This window comes from Macaca fascicularis, chromosome 10, assembly GCF_037993035.2.
Source record: "Macaca fascicularis isolate 582-1 chromosome 10, T2T-MFA8v1.1".
Classification (NCBI taxonomy): domain Eukaryota; kingdom Metazoa; phylum Chordata; class Mammalia; order Primates; family Cercopithecidae; genus Macaca; species Macaca fascicularis.
In genome coordinates, this window is record NC_088384.1 from 100,575,530 (window position 1) to 100,589,103 (window position 13,574).

At 41.6% G+C, this 13,574-nt stretch overlaps 1 protein-coding gene across 2 annotated transcripts in view; it reads right to left on the minus strand.

The window, feature by feature from the left end:
- The window catches only part of SERINC3 (serine incorporator 3), a 25,287-nt gene continuing 11,713 nt past the window's right edge, over positions 1-13,574 (minus strand). For both annotated transcript variants that reach the window (XM_005569083.4, XM_065523191.2), the window contains exons 5-10: positions 13,103-13,240; positions 9,663-9,832; positions 7,636-7,726; positions 6,634-6,814; positions 3,607-3,834; positions 1-2,971 (exon numbers count right to left, since the gene is read on the minus strand). In XM_005569083.4, coding sequence (XP_005569140.3) covers positions 2,833-2,971; positions 3,607-3,834; positions 6,634-6,814; positions 7,636-7,726; positions 9,663-9,832; positions 13,103-13,240 — 947 coding nt within the window. In that variant the 3' untranslated portion in view covers positions 1-2,832. The remainder of the gene's footprint in view (positions 2,972-3,606; positions 3,835-6,633; positions 6,815-7,635; positions 7,727-9,662; positions 9,833-13,102; positions 13,241-13,574) is intronic.

The following is a 13,574-nucleotide window of genomic DNA, read 5'->3' on the forward strand; positions in this document are numbered from 1 at the left end:
TCATGAGAAAAAAATAAAAACTTTATTGGACTTTGTTACATTGATTTTACAGTTTCACACTGTTTGTATTTTGAATCACATTAAGGCAGGGGATGGGGCACTGTAATGTTTGGAAGTTTAGGACCTTTAGAGCACTTAAGCTGACCCCGCTACTGTAAAGAAAAGCGGGGTGTCTGCTTGACACCGGCAAAATAAGGGGCTACATGTCCCCATCTATCCCTCAAATCCCTTGAAATGCTACACCCTGACATAAACCACTGGTTTAAAAGACAATGATTCCAATAATTTATATCAAGTCCTGCTTCCCTACCCCCCACCTCCACCCTAACTGAGCTTGTCCCCTCTGTGTTCCTCTGTTTAATTCTGTAACAACATCTGAAATCCAGCCTCCATCAGATTCTGGCTAAACATCTCTGACCTTTGAATATTGTCTTATTTTAGCCCATAATGAGATCAGCAGCTACTGTCAGTGCTGAAAATGGGTTACACTTTGCAAAATAATTTTATTCTTTAACAATCTTGTATACTGGGCACCAATACTGAGGTTCAGCTGCCCATGGTCATAAAGCATAGTATGTACTCAACAAATACTAGCTGACCAGTTTGACAGCCAGAAAACAGCAAAGCTGGGATGCAAACCCAAGCAGTCTGACTCCCAAGCCTCTTAACCATTCTTAACAGACCACCTACCTCCATTCTTCTTCAAACACGTTCTTCCTGTTTGCCACCTGAATAAACGGAACCCACTATCCACCCAGATGGTTAAACCAGAATCACTCAGAAATCTATCTCCCTCATATTATTCATAACTGCCAGTGTTAAAATTCTAATTGCTGGCCGGGTGCAGTGGCTCACGCCTGTAATCCCAGCACTTTGGGAGGCCGAGGCGGGTGGATCACGAGGTCAGGAGATCAAGACCATCCTGACTAACACAGTGAAACCCCGTCTCTACTAAAAATACAAAAAAATTAGTCGGTGTGGTGGTGGGTGCCTGTAGTCCCAGCTACTAGGGAGGCTGAGGTGGGAGAATGGCATGAACCGAGGAGGCGGAGCTTGCAGTGAGCCTAGATGGGGCCACTGCACTCCAGCCTGGGTGACAGAGTGAGACTCTGTCTCAAAAAAAAAACAAAAAAAACCCTAAAATTGCTAAGTAGCCCTCACCTGTCATTTTCTCCCCATTATTCCACTTTTCTATTTCACATCTCATATGGACTGCTCCTGGTCTCATCTCTCTAAATCCATTATATAAATCAGCCCAAGTGACTGAAGATAAAATTTGTTCACGACACTATGCATATGTTTTCAGCCACCCTCAACATACGGTCCAAACTCTTTACTGAGGTTGATAAAGCCCTTTATAATTCAGTCCCTGACTACATTTCCCCATTCCAGCTTTACTGAACTTTTTTTTCTCATCTTCCTGCCTTTAACATGCAGTTTTATCTACTCCAGAAACGTCATCTCATTTTCCCATCTCTCTCTCAGCTAACTTCTAAGAGTTCTTGGCTTAAATATGACTTTCCCCAGAAAGCCTACCATTACACCAAATACCTCTCCTTTGAGTTCTCTCCGATTCCTAAACCACAGCACTAATTTGCCATATTATAAATGTCAGCTCATTTGCTGTCTTCTCTAAGCTATTAAAGTCCAAGAGGGCAGAGCCTCTATCATATTTAACACTGTGCCCCAAAACCTACAGGGTCTAGTGCAGAACAGACAGTAAATCTTTGTTGAAAGAACTCTTTTATTCTACCTTTTTGCATACCACCTCTCATGAAAATGTTTCTTGACAATGCCTTCCCTGTTTCTCATCTACCAAGTGTCTCACCTAGAGAAGATATTTAGGACAACTTTTGAATAAATTCAAGACTCTGCTCACTAGCCAGACAGTAATTTTCAGAAGGAATAGGAGCATCCAGACTAGAAGCCTGATAAAACCTGGCTATCCAGAAAATAAAGAATGGCTGCGAACTCATAAAAGTTGTTGAAAGAAAGGGCATTAAAATCTTAAAACTCTTTTTTAACCAAATACCTTCGTAGTGCAAATATAATTAATTCACATGCATTTTACTTTTACATACTCATAACAAGATAATTACACAAACTAAAGCTGCAGTGTTTTCCCAAGTGAATCTTCATTTTAACCAAACTCACAAAGCATTTATTGAAATTAATACATCTGGCAAAGCACCAGACTTGAATCAAGCAGTATCAATACTACAGTGTACAAAAAGTAAATTAAAAAACTCAAGATGTAGAAGCAGTAGCCATTCTTCTTGGGAATCAGCAACCATTCTTCTAGGGAAGGGACCCACATACACAATCCTTCCCCAAGAACTTTGATGCTACCCCTCTGAAGAGTTTAAGCACAAAACAGAGTGCTTGTATCATATAAGTAAGGACTTTCATAGAGGAAAACTGTAATATAAATGCATTTTTTTTTTTTTTTGCTTTTAAAGGATACTGCAATATAAATATATTAAGCATGGCCTCAAATATCCAACATTTTCCTATCTTACATTTTAAACCAAAGTTGAAAGAACCTACAGGCTTTATAAAGAACTCTCTTCACAGCACAGCTGTAGTTCACTTTAAACAAAAAATGTTCCCTTTGTGCTATATCCTTAAAAGTAAACAAAATATACAGATAGATGAGAAGTTCAGATTCTGCATCAAGCATTATTCAATCTCACCTTCTGATATAAACCTGGATACAGTCAAACTTGCAAAGCATTCACTTAATATTTTAGTTGAAGCAAACTTAAAAGGTACATGAGTTTTCGGTGAAGGAGACCTTTGTGAGTTTCAGTGGTGTCCTTGGCACTCAGAGGTTCAGCTGAAGTCCCGACTGGTGAGGACAAGTGGAGCCACAAGGGTCCAGACGTAAAGCAGGAGGCAGACCCAGCTGGAGCTGATCTTGACCCACACAGCTGGCCACTTGCTGGTCATGCTCTGAAACTTTGCATCAGGGCTAAGAAAACAAGAGAGAGTCAGGTAGAAGAGACCGGTCTACCTGACTTCTGTCAGCCTTCTGCAGCCCCCAGCCAAGGCCAAGAAATTCTCCAGTGAAAGTTGGCTGGCACTACCCCCCAGTAGGGTTGTAGAGGGACCAGAGGAAGCTGCTATTTTTAGTTGTTATGACCAAGAACTAAAGAACTCATTGACTCTGTCTTTCAAATGACTTTTCCTCTTGCCAGCATGAAAGACTATCAGGGCAAAGTTCTTTTAGATGTTCCTAGTTATTGGCAAAAGTCTAGATTGAGATAGCCTCCCTGAAACTTTTCTTTGTTAGTACATTATTACTTTAACCAGAATGCTCTGACATGGCCATCTCTATACACAGAAAATTAGTGAACAAAGATGGGTCAGATTGCTTTATGTCATGATTTTCTCTCAATTAACTCAACTCTGTAAGAGCTCCCAGCGATTTGCACTGCAAAGAATTCCAATGGGTTTTAAATGCTAGAGAGGATAAAGTCAAGAGTATTTAACCCAACTTCATAATATGAGTAAGAGCAAGGGTTCTGAGATCAGGACAATGGATGAGATTTTATAGGCCATCCAAGGGTTTTATGATCTTCCGTCTGTTTTGTCTGTGTCTCCTACCTGTACCAGCTGGTCAGGGTCATCATGATGTACAAGGAAGCCAAGCAGAGCATGAGGTGGAATAAGGAGTAGCTATACTGCACTCCCTCTTTCTCGTTGTCCACAGCCCGTCGAGGCTGTCCATCTTCTTCATCACTGGCACCATTGGTAGTTGTATCACCAAGGATGACGCTGTCACTCCCTGACAGGGTCAGCTTGTCTACTTGGCTATTAGTGGAAGTGCGGATGCTGGAAAGTGATCCCAAGGAAGACAAATCAGAAAGGGGCCATGACAATGAACTGCTGCCACTGGCCTGTATACAAGACACTTACTGCTGAGCTGTTCCTACTTTGGAGACTGAAAGCTTTCTGAAGATCCTGCTTAAAGTTCTGAACTGCCGCCTGTCATCATAAGATTAATGGCACTGTCATCAGTTACTACTTGTTATGATGGCTTAATTGCTTAGGAGTTTCATAAAACACACTATGCTCTCAGTGTCTGTTTCCGTGACTTCACAAGTGCTGCTTCTATGATTGGAATGTACCATGCGCCAACCTCCTTCCAGCTAACTTACTCATCCTTCACTTCTCTGACTTGCTGTCATGTCCTCTGGAAGGCCTTCCCTGACATCACCCCTCACTAGCTACGTTATACAAGACACTCCTCCGACTTCCCACAGCTTCCTAGGCTTCCTTCTGTCACTGCACTTATCACTCCTGTCCTCCTTGCTATTCAAAGAATGCCTTAACAATGACCTTAGTCTATGTATTTCCAGCACTACAGATGTTCACTAAAAGTTTGTTAAATGACTGAATAAAAATGAAAATACAAATAAAAGACAAAAATTACATGATCGTTTCAATAGACACAGAAAAAACATCTGACAAAATCCAATACCTTTCCATGATAAAAACAGCCAAAGTAGAACTGCCTCAAGCTGACAAAAGGAATAAAGGAAAAACCCAGAGCTAACATCATACTTAACAGTGAAAGACTAAAAACTTTTCCCCTGAGGTCAGGAACAAGACAAGGATCCTACTCTCACCATTTCTATCCAACAATGTAGTAAAGTTCTAGCCAGAGCAAGAAAAAGAGATAAACGGTATCCAGATTAGAAAAGAAGTAAAACTATCTCTATCTGTAGATTACCTCATCTTGTATATAGGAAATCCTATGGAATACATACACATGCGAACTATTAGAACCAATAAATAAGTTCACCGAAGTTGCAGGATACAAGATCAATATATAGAAATTAGGACTGGCTGTGGAGGCTCACGCCTGTAATCCCAACTACTTGAAAGGCTGAGGTGGGAGGATCGCTACGCTAGAGGACAGAAGCTCAAGACTGGCCAGTGCAACACAGCAAGACTGTTTCTGAAAAGATTAAAAATTAGCTGGGCATGACGGGCACACACCTGAGCCTACTCAGGAGGCTGAGGTGGGAGGATCACTTGAAACCAGGAGCTTGAGGCTGTAGTGAGCTATGATCACACCACTGCATTTCAGCCTGGGTGACAGAGCAAGACTTCTCTTTAAACACACACACACACACACACACACAAATCAATTGTATTTCTTTCTTTTTGAGATGAGGGCTCACTCTGTCACCCAGGTGGACTGCAATAGTGCAATCACGGCTCACTGCAGCCTTGACCTCCTGGGCTCAGTTGGTCCTCCCATCTCACCTCCCAAGTAGCTGGGACTACAGATTGCACCACCACACCTGGCAAATTTTTATAGAGATGGGGTCTTACTATCTTGCTCTGGCTGGTCTCAAACTCCTGGACTCAAGCGATCCTCCCACCTCAGCCTCCTAACGTGCTGGGAATATAGGCATGAGCCACCGTGCAATAAACAACCCAAAAGTTAAGCTAAGAAAAGATATATTCATTTATAATACCATCAAAAAGAATAAAATGCTTGGAATTTAGCATAAAATGCTTAAAAACAAAATAAATTTAAGATTTGTATACTAATAACTAACTATAAACCACTGAAAGAAATGAAAAACCTAAATAAATGATTTAAGTAAAGAAGACTTTAGTAAGTTATCTTCATGGTCACAGACTGGAAGCCTTAATATTGCTGAGATGACAGTACTCCCCATAAAAATCCCAACTACATTTTTTTTGCAGAAATCGACAAGCTGATCCTGAAATTCACATGGGAATGCAAAAGATCCATAACTGCCAAAACAATTTTGAAAAAGAACAAATTTGGAGGACTCATACTTCCTAATTTCAAAACTTACTACAGGCTGGGCACGGTGGCTCACACCTGTAATCCCAGCAATTTGGGAGGCCGAGGCAGGAGGATCACCTGAGGTCAGGAGTTCAAGACCAGCCTAGCCAACATGGTGAAACCCTATCTCTACTAAAAATACAAAAATTAACCAGGCATAGTGGCAGGTGCCTGTAATCCCAGGTACTCGGGAGCCTGAGGCAGAAGAATCGCTTGAACCCAGGTGGTGGAGATTGCAATGAGCTGAGATCGTGCCACTGTACTCTAGCCTAGGTGACAGAGCAAGACACTGTCTCAAAAAAAAAAAAAAAAAAGGCAGGGCGCGGTGGCTCAAGCCTGCAATCCCAGCACTTTGGGAGGCCGAGACGGGTGGATCACGAGGTCAGGAGATCGAGACCATCCTGGCTAACACGGTGAAACCCCGTCTCTACTAAGAAATACAAAAAACTAGCCGGGCGAGGTGGCGGGTGCCTGTAGTCCCAGCTACTTGGGAGGCTGAGGCCGGAGAATGGCGTGAACCCGGGAGGCGGAGCTTGCAGTGAGCTGAGATCCGGCCACTGCACTCCAGCCTGGGCTACAGAGTAAGACTCCGTCTCAAAAAAAAAAAAAAAAAAAAAAAAAAAAAAAATATATATATATATATATATATGTACACAGCTCTGTAACTGACGCCAAGTAAAGAATTTTTCATTAAAGGGAATAAAGTTTTTTAATTTCTTATGCTGCTTTATGAAAGCAAAACAGTTTCTTCACTTTATTATCAACCTCCATGAAAATCTTGTTCTAACTACCTTTTAACTTACCTAGAATACAAAAGGCAGAGAACAAAGACAAATAGTCCAATAAAATTATCTGAATCCAGTAAAGACCCACTCTTTGATAGTGGAGTAGGGGTAGGAACCACAGCAGTTGAATTTCCAGGAGCCAGTGTTGGTGCAGTTATGCGTGTAATAAAGCTCATCAGGCTGGGGTTGCAGGAACGATCTGAAAATGAGAAAAATTTTATTATCCTTGGTTACAGCTCATCTTGTTTCAAGATAGGACTTGGGGAGTTCCTTACATATCATTCAGTCACGATGTGAAACATGGGAATGCTTTACTTAAAAAATCTGAAACTTAGCAGTCAGTAACACATTTGGTCACAATCAATGACTTAGAATTAGGAAACAAAGAAAAGAACAACAAATCTGTCAAATTCCATAAACATCATTATTGATTTTATTGGTTTTGTAGTTTGACTGACAAATCTTTTTAATTCTTTAAAAGAGTGCCAAGGTTTTAAGCACAGAAGTTTATCTCTATTTTGGTTTCTACATAGTTACTTAAGAACAAAAAGTAAGTTATCATTGGTGGACGGGGGTTCTGCATTTATCGTTTTCCTTTAAAAGAAGCCCATAGAATATCCTCCTGAGAAACAATCCTACAATAACTACAAAATGAGATTTCCCACAGCTGTTTTTTCTAGAGCCCGTGACATCAAACTACAATTCAGTCAAAACAAAGGGCCAAAACAAGGCTGCCCTTGACCACAGCTCTTAACTAGTTTGACTCAGCCTACGTTAGGTAAAGCCTAGACCATCTGAAGGACTCTAACCCTTTAGGCTGTCAGTTATAAATAGCTATGAATAGATGTGGGGACTAAAACATGAAAGGCAAATACCTACAAACCTACAGTGAACACTGTACGTTTAAGTTTTGTTTGCTTGTTTCACATTTGCTCTAGCTCTAGTTTTTATACCACCTCTGTAAGGGCTGATTTCCTACTTTCTTTTTATCAAAAAAATGTGTTATTGATGTTCCCTTACCAGGTTCATTGGACATGGCTGACCAGGTGAGGTACATAGTGTAGAGGGTGATGAGGGAGGACTGCAAGAGGCCGGAGCGAGGCTGGTGTTCCTATGGAATCAAAAGGAAAACAGTGGCAGAGGGACTGCCAAGGGCTGACTTTCCAAAATGCAGTACACTTCTCTGGGATTCATTCAACTATCAGTAACTGAGAACTTTCGGATTCTTCCTGAGAGTTGAAAGGTGACAAGTAACCTTTCAGCTCAGTTAGCTCGCAAAAGAACCCAGAAAGACGAAGCAAGTACTACTGGTTCTCAAGGCATTTCATGATCCTAGAAATTCCTGTTCATCACAGAAGGCCTTTGATTTTCTACTCCCTTGGTATAGTGAAAAGATTGAAGATCAGCTTTGCAACGAATTAGTAGCTGTGTAACACCTATCACTTCTTTGAGACTTGTTTTCTTTTAAAAGGAAAGGTGATGTCTAGATAGAATTTTCATATTTCATATCTGTAACTCCATGAATTTTTTTAAACTTTTTTTTTTTTTCCCGAGATGGAGTCTTGCTCTTGTCACTCAGGCTGGAGTGCAGTGGTACAATCTCAGCTCACTGCAACTTCCTCCCGGGTTCAAGCTTTTCCTTGCCTCAGCCTCCTGAGTAGCTGGGATTACAGGTGCCTGCCACCACGCCTGGCTAATTTTTGTACTTTTAGTAGAGAAGGTGTTTCATCATGTTGGCCAGGCTGGTCTCGAACTCCTGACCTCAGATGATCTGCCCACCTCGGCCTCCCAAAGTGCTGGAATTACAGGCATAAGCCATGGCGCCCAGTCGGAGTTTCGCTCTTGTTGCCCAGGCTGGAGCGCAATGGCGCAATCTCAGCTCACTGCAACTTCTGCCTCCAGGGTTCAGGCTATTCTCCTGCCCCTCAGCCTCCCAAGTAGTCTGGATTATAGGCATGCACCCCCATGCCAGGCTAATTTTGTATTTTTAGTAGAGATGACGTTTCACCATGTTGGTCAGGCTGATCTCAAACTCCTGACCTCGAAAGTGATCCACCCGCCTTGGCCTTCCAGAGTGCTGGGATTACAAGAGTTAAGCCACCACACGCAGCCTAAACTCTGGTATTTAAAACTCAAGAGCATGAGTTTTATTTTGAAATATTAAAATTAATTATTTTTCACAGTTTAATTCCCCTAAAATATCTTAGCTAATGACTCATAAGAATCATTTTCAGCCGCGTGCGGTGGCTCACGCCTATAATTCCAGCACTTTGGGAGGCTGAGATGGGTGGATCACCTGAGGTCACAAGTTCGAGACCAGCCTGGCCAACATGGTAAAACCCCGTTTCAAATAAAAACACAAAAATTAGCCAGGCATGGTAGCAGGCGCCTATAATCCCAGCTACTCGTGGGGCCGAGGCAGGAGAATCACTTGAACCCGGGAGGTGGAGGTTGCAATGAGCCAAGATTGCACCATCGCACTCCAGCCTAGGGGACAAGAGTGAGACTTCATCTCAAAAAACAACAAAAAACGAAGACTCATTCCTGGCCAGGCGTGGTGGTTCATGCCTGTAATCCCAGCATCATGGGAGGCCGAGGCAGGTGGATCACGAGGTCAATAGGTTAGCCTGGCCAAGATGGTGAAACCCTATCTCTACTAAAAATACAAAAATTGGCCAGGCGTGGTGGTGGACACCTGTAATCCCAGCTACTCAGGAGTCTGAGGCAGAGAACTGCTTGAACCCAGGAAGCAGAGGTTGCAGTGAGCCGAGATCATGCCACTGCACTCCAGCCTGGGCAACAGAGTGAGACTCCGTCCCCAAAAAAAAAAAAAAAAATTTTTTTTAATGATTGTGAAATTCATTTAAATTATGATATAGGCATGAAATAGTATACTGTTTACTTAAGTTATAATTATGAAGATTTTATAATATGGAAAAATGTTCAAGTGGATAAACTTAGACATAAATTCATAAGAAAGGGTACCTAGATTTTAAGCTTAGAATTAAAAACCTTTCACAGGAGGAAGTAGTAGTAAACAATCATACCTGAATTTTTGGGTGGATCGATATAATAGAAGCCACAACGCAAAGGATCAGGTTAATACTGATGAAGAACTTGTTTTCTGTGCAGCCATCTGGTTTGGTGTAGTATGTATAGAGCAGCCCGACACAGATGATTGACAGGATATAAAAGGCGCTTGTGAAAGACAGTAAAGCTGGAGAAAAGGAAACCAGTATGAATGATTCAACTGTAATAAACTAATAATGAAGGCGAATTTTCTTCCACTCCATATAAAAATGAGGAGACATTATTTCACTTTTCTGTGGTAAATTACAGTAAAATTACAAAGGCCTCAAGGTTAAAGTATCAAGATTGTATTCAATTGACTTGATGTTAAATTCCAAAATCCACCAAGCAACTGAATTCACTTCCTGAATTACCTAATTTGATTTCATGGGTTGATTACCAGACATTTGATCACTCCAGCTAGAGCGAACTGCTACCTGTATATTAATTAATGTGTATTGTGAGCTTTTCTTGGGAACCTAAATGATCCCTACACCCTCAAAATGACCCAGTTCACAGCAAGCTCCATGCCAGGATGGTGTTAGAGGAAAACAGAATAGACACACAGGTATTTTTTTATGACAGTTTTTTCCTCTATAGTCACTGGCTATCTAAACCTATTTCCCATCACGAACAATAAGACTACATCCCTGAACTGGAAAAGTGGCTCATTTGCTATTTTTTAATATCTAAAGTAATGGGTCCTTTCAATTCACACTGATAATCAACAATCAGCTGTGTTGGCTGAGCATGGTGGCTCATGCCTGCAATCCCAGCACTTTGGGAGGCTGAGGTGGGTGGATTGCTTGAGCCTGAGTTCCAGACCAGCCCTGGCAACATGACAAAATCCTGTCTCTACAAAAAATACAAAAATCAGCCAGGCCTAGTGGCATGAGGCTGTAGCCCCAGCTACTTGGGAAGCTAAGGTAGGGGGATTGCTTGAGCCCAGGACATAGAGGATGCAGTGAGTCGAGGTGGTGCCACTGCACTCCAGCTTCGACAACAGAACAAAACCCCATCTCAAACAACAAACAATTAGCTGTGTAGTTCTGAAAATTAGAAAACATGAAACAGCACATACAGTACACTCAGACCAACTGCAAGAATCATGAGCTCAGTTAACTTGTATTCAAGTCAAAGCCCAGATGTAAGACAACTAGTTTCTACTTATCCCAATGAATTTTGCATGTCTAAAATTAAATGATGTACATTAAGTTATTAGCACACTTCTTAATGTTTTCCCATCTGAATATACAAGATTTTCTACACTTGTTATTATAAAGTATGACCAATTTGCAACTCATTAAATTCTTCTAGAGTTGTATGATCCAAAATGAATTAAAGAAAATAACAGCTGGGCATGGTGGCTCACGCTTGTAATCCTAACACTTTGGGAGGGCAAGACAGGTGGATCAATTGAGTCCAGGAGTTCCGGGGCAACATGGCAAAACCTTGTCTCTACAAAAAACACAAAAATTAGCTGGTCGTGGTGGTGTGGGCATGGTAGTGTGGGTATGGTGGTGTGCACCTGTAGTCCCAGCTACCTGGGAGGCTGAGATGGAGGACTGCTTGAGCCAGGAAGGCAGAGGTTGCAGTAAGCCATGATTGTGCCACTGTACTCCCAGCCTGAGTCACAGGGTGAGAGACCCAATCAAAAAAAAAAAAAGAAAGAAAGAAAGAACAAAGAAAAGAAAAGAGAGAGAGAGAGAGAGAAAAGAAAAGAAAAAAATAGATAAAAATAAAATTGTCATTACAAACAATTTAAATGACCAACACTAGGGTAAAGGTTAAATGAATTACGTATACTCTGCTATGGAATGCCATGGAATTGTATGGAATGGAATACCATGCAGCTTACAGTAAACTCCATGCCAGGAGCTTGAATGCAGGTTAAATGAGTAAGACATACCTACACTCGCTGGTAAGGAAGGATATTCATCATGTAGGAAATGAAAACAGCCAAGTCATGGAACAATATACAATACAATCCTGTTTACATTTAAATACAAAAGCGAGGTGAATGCATAAATACATAAAGGTTCACAAGAGTGGCTACATCTGGAAAGGAAAATGGGTTGCAGATAGGTAGAGATTTGCATGTTTTAGTCTTTTTTTTTTCTTTTTTTTTGAGATGGAGTCTCTCTCTGTTGCCCAGGCTGGAGTGCAGTGGCCGGATCTCAGCTCACTGCAAGCTCCGCCTCCCAGGTTTACGCCATTCTCCTGCCTCAGCCTCCTGAGTAGCTGGGACTACAGGCGCTTGCCACCTCGCCCGGCTAGTTTTTTGTATTTTTTAGTAGAGACAGGGTTTCACCGTGTTAGCCAGGATGGTCTCGATCTCCTGACCTCGTGATCCGCCCATCTCGGCCTCCCAAAGTGCTGGGATTACAGGTTTGAGCCACCGCGCCCAGCCATGTTTTAGTCTTTATAAAGTTATAAAGTGCTATCATTTGTCTTTATGGTAAACATAGTATTTAAAAAAATATGTAAATATTTTTAAAAATCAAATCAAATGAAAATAAAACTGGGCAATTCGACAGTATGTACTGAAAGCATTTAAAAATATTCATACACTTTGACTCTTCTATTTCTGGGAATTTGTCCTAAGGAAATAATCAGAAATGTGTGCAAATGTGTATCACAAGGTAGTTAGCGCTCTACCAGAGCCAAAATACATTCGCAACCTACTGTTAAATCCTACTCAGTCTAGAAATTTTAAGTGCCCCTTTTCCACCAGAAAGTTTTTCATAGCAAGTGTGGGGTCCCTTTCTGAATAAGGCCATAAGGACTATTCACTCCTATCCGCCTAAAGTAGGTGGGCAGCTGTCCCATATGTTGAACCCATCTGAGTTTCCTCTCCATGGAAACAAGGTTATCAAAACCAGAACTAAAGTCACTAAATATAACTGTTTTTCCTTATCTAAACACAAGGAATTACATTATGACTCTCAAAATAAATAAATTGGGAAAACCCAACGATTTATATTATCTGTGCTACTTTCTTCCAGTGATGCATATAATTCAGAGCCAAATTCAGGAAATTATAGATTTTTTCCCTTTTATGTAATTTTATTATTATTTTGAGACAGGGTCTTGCTCTGTCACCCAGGCTGGAGTACAGCAGTGTGATGACAGCTTACCGCAGCTCTGAACCCCTGGGCTCCAGATTCTCCTGCCTTAGCCTTCTGAGTAGCTAGGACTATAGGTGTATGCCACCATGCCTGGCAATTTTTTTTTCTAATGTAAAGATGGAGTCTCAATATGCAGCCTAGGCTGGTCTTGAACTCCTGGATTCAAGCCATTCTCCTACCTTGGACTCTGTCGCTGAGGACTATAGCTGCTGGGACTATAATCATGATTTTTATTGTACACCCTGCTTAATGTAGCAGTATGGCTAACATAGGTGAGTAGAGATACCTACCGGCATACCACAACCTTGGGTTTCCTTCTTCCATTCGATTTACCCATGATTCATTCCAAGAATGAGCAAAGTCTACCAAGAGCACCAGCTGAATGAGGATGAAGAGGGCGGCCCCTATCATGCCAGCAACAAACCAGACTACAAGAACCAAGAGAACAAGTTATTCTCTACCATAGAGTAACATTTCAGAAGATCCAACATTCTGAAAGGATTTCAATTAAAACAAGAGAGAGGTGGTAGACATTCTTTTTTTTTTTTTTTTTTTTTTTTTGAGACGGAGTCTCGCTCTGTCGCCCACGCTGGAGTGCAGTGGCGCGATCTCGGCTCACTGCAAGCTCCGCCTCCCGGGTTCACGCCATTCTCCTGCCTCAGCCTCCCGAGTAGCTGGGACTACAGGCGCCCACAACCGCGCCCGGCTAATTTTTTGTATTTTTAGTAGAGACGGGGTTTCACCGTGGTCTCGATCTCCTGA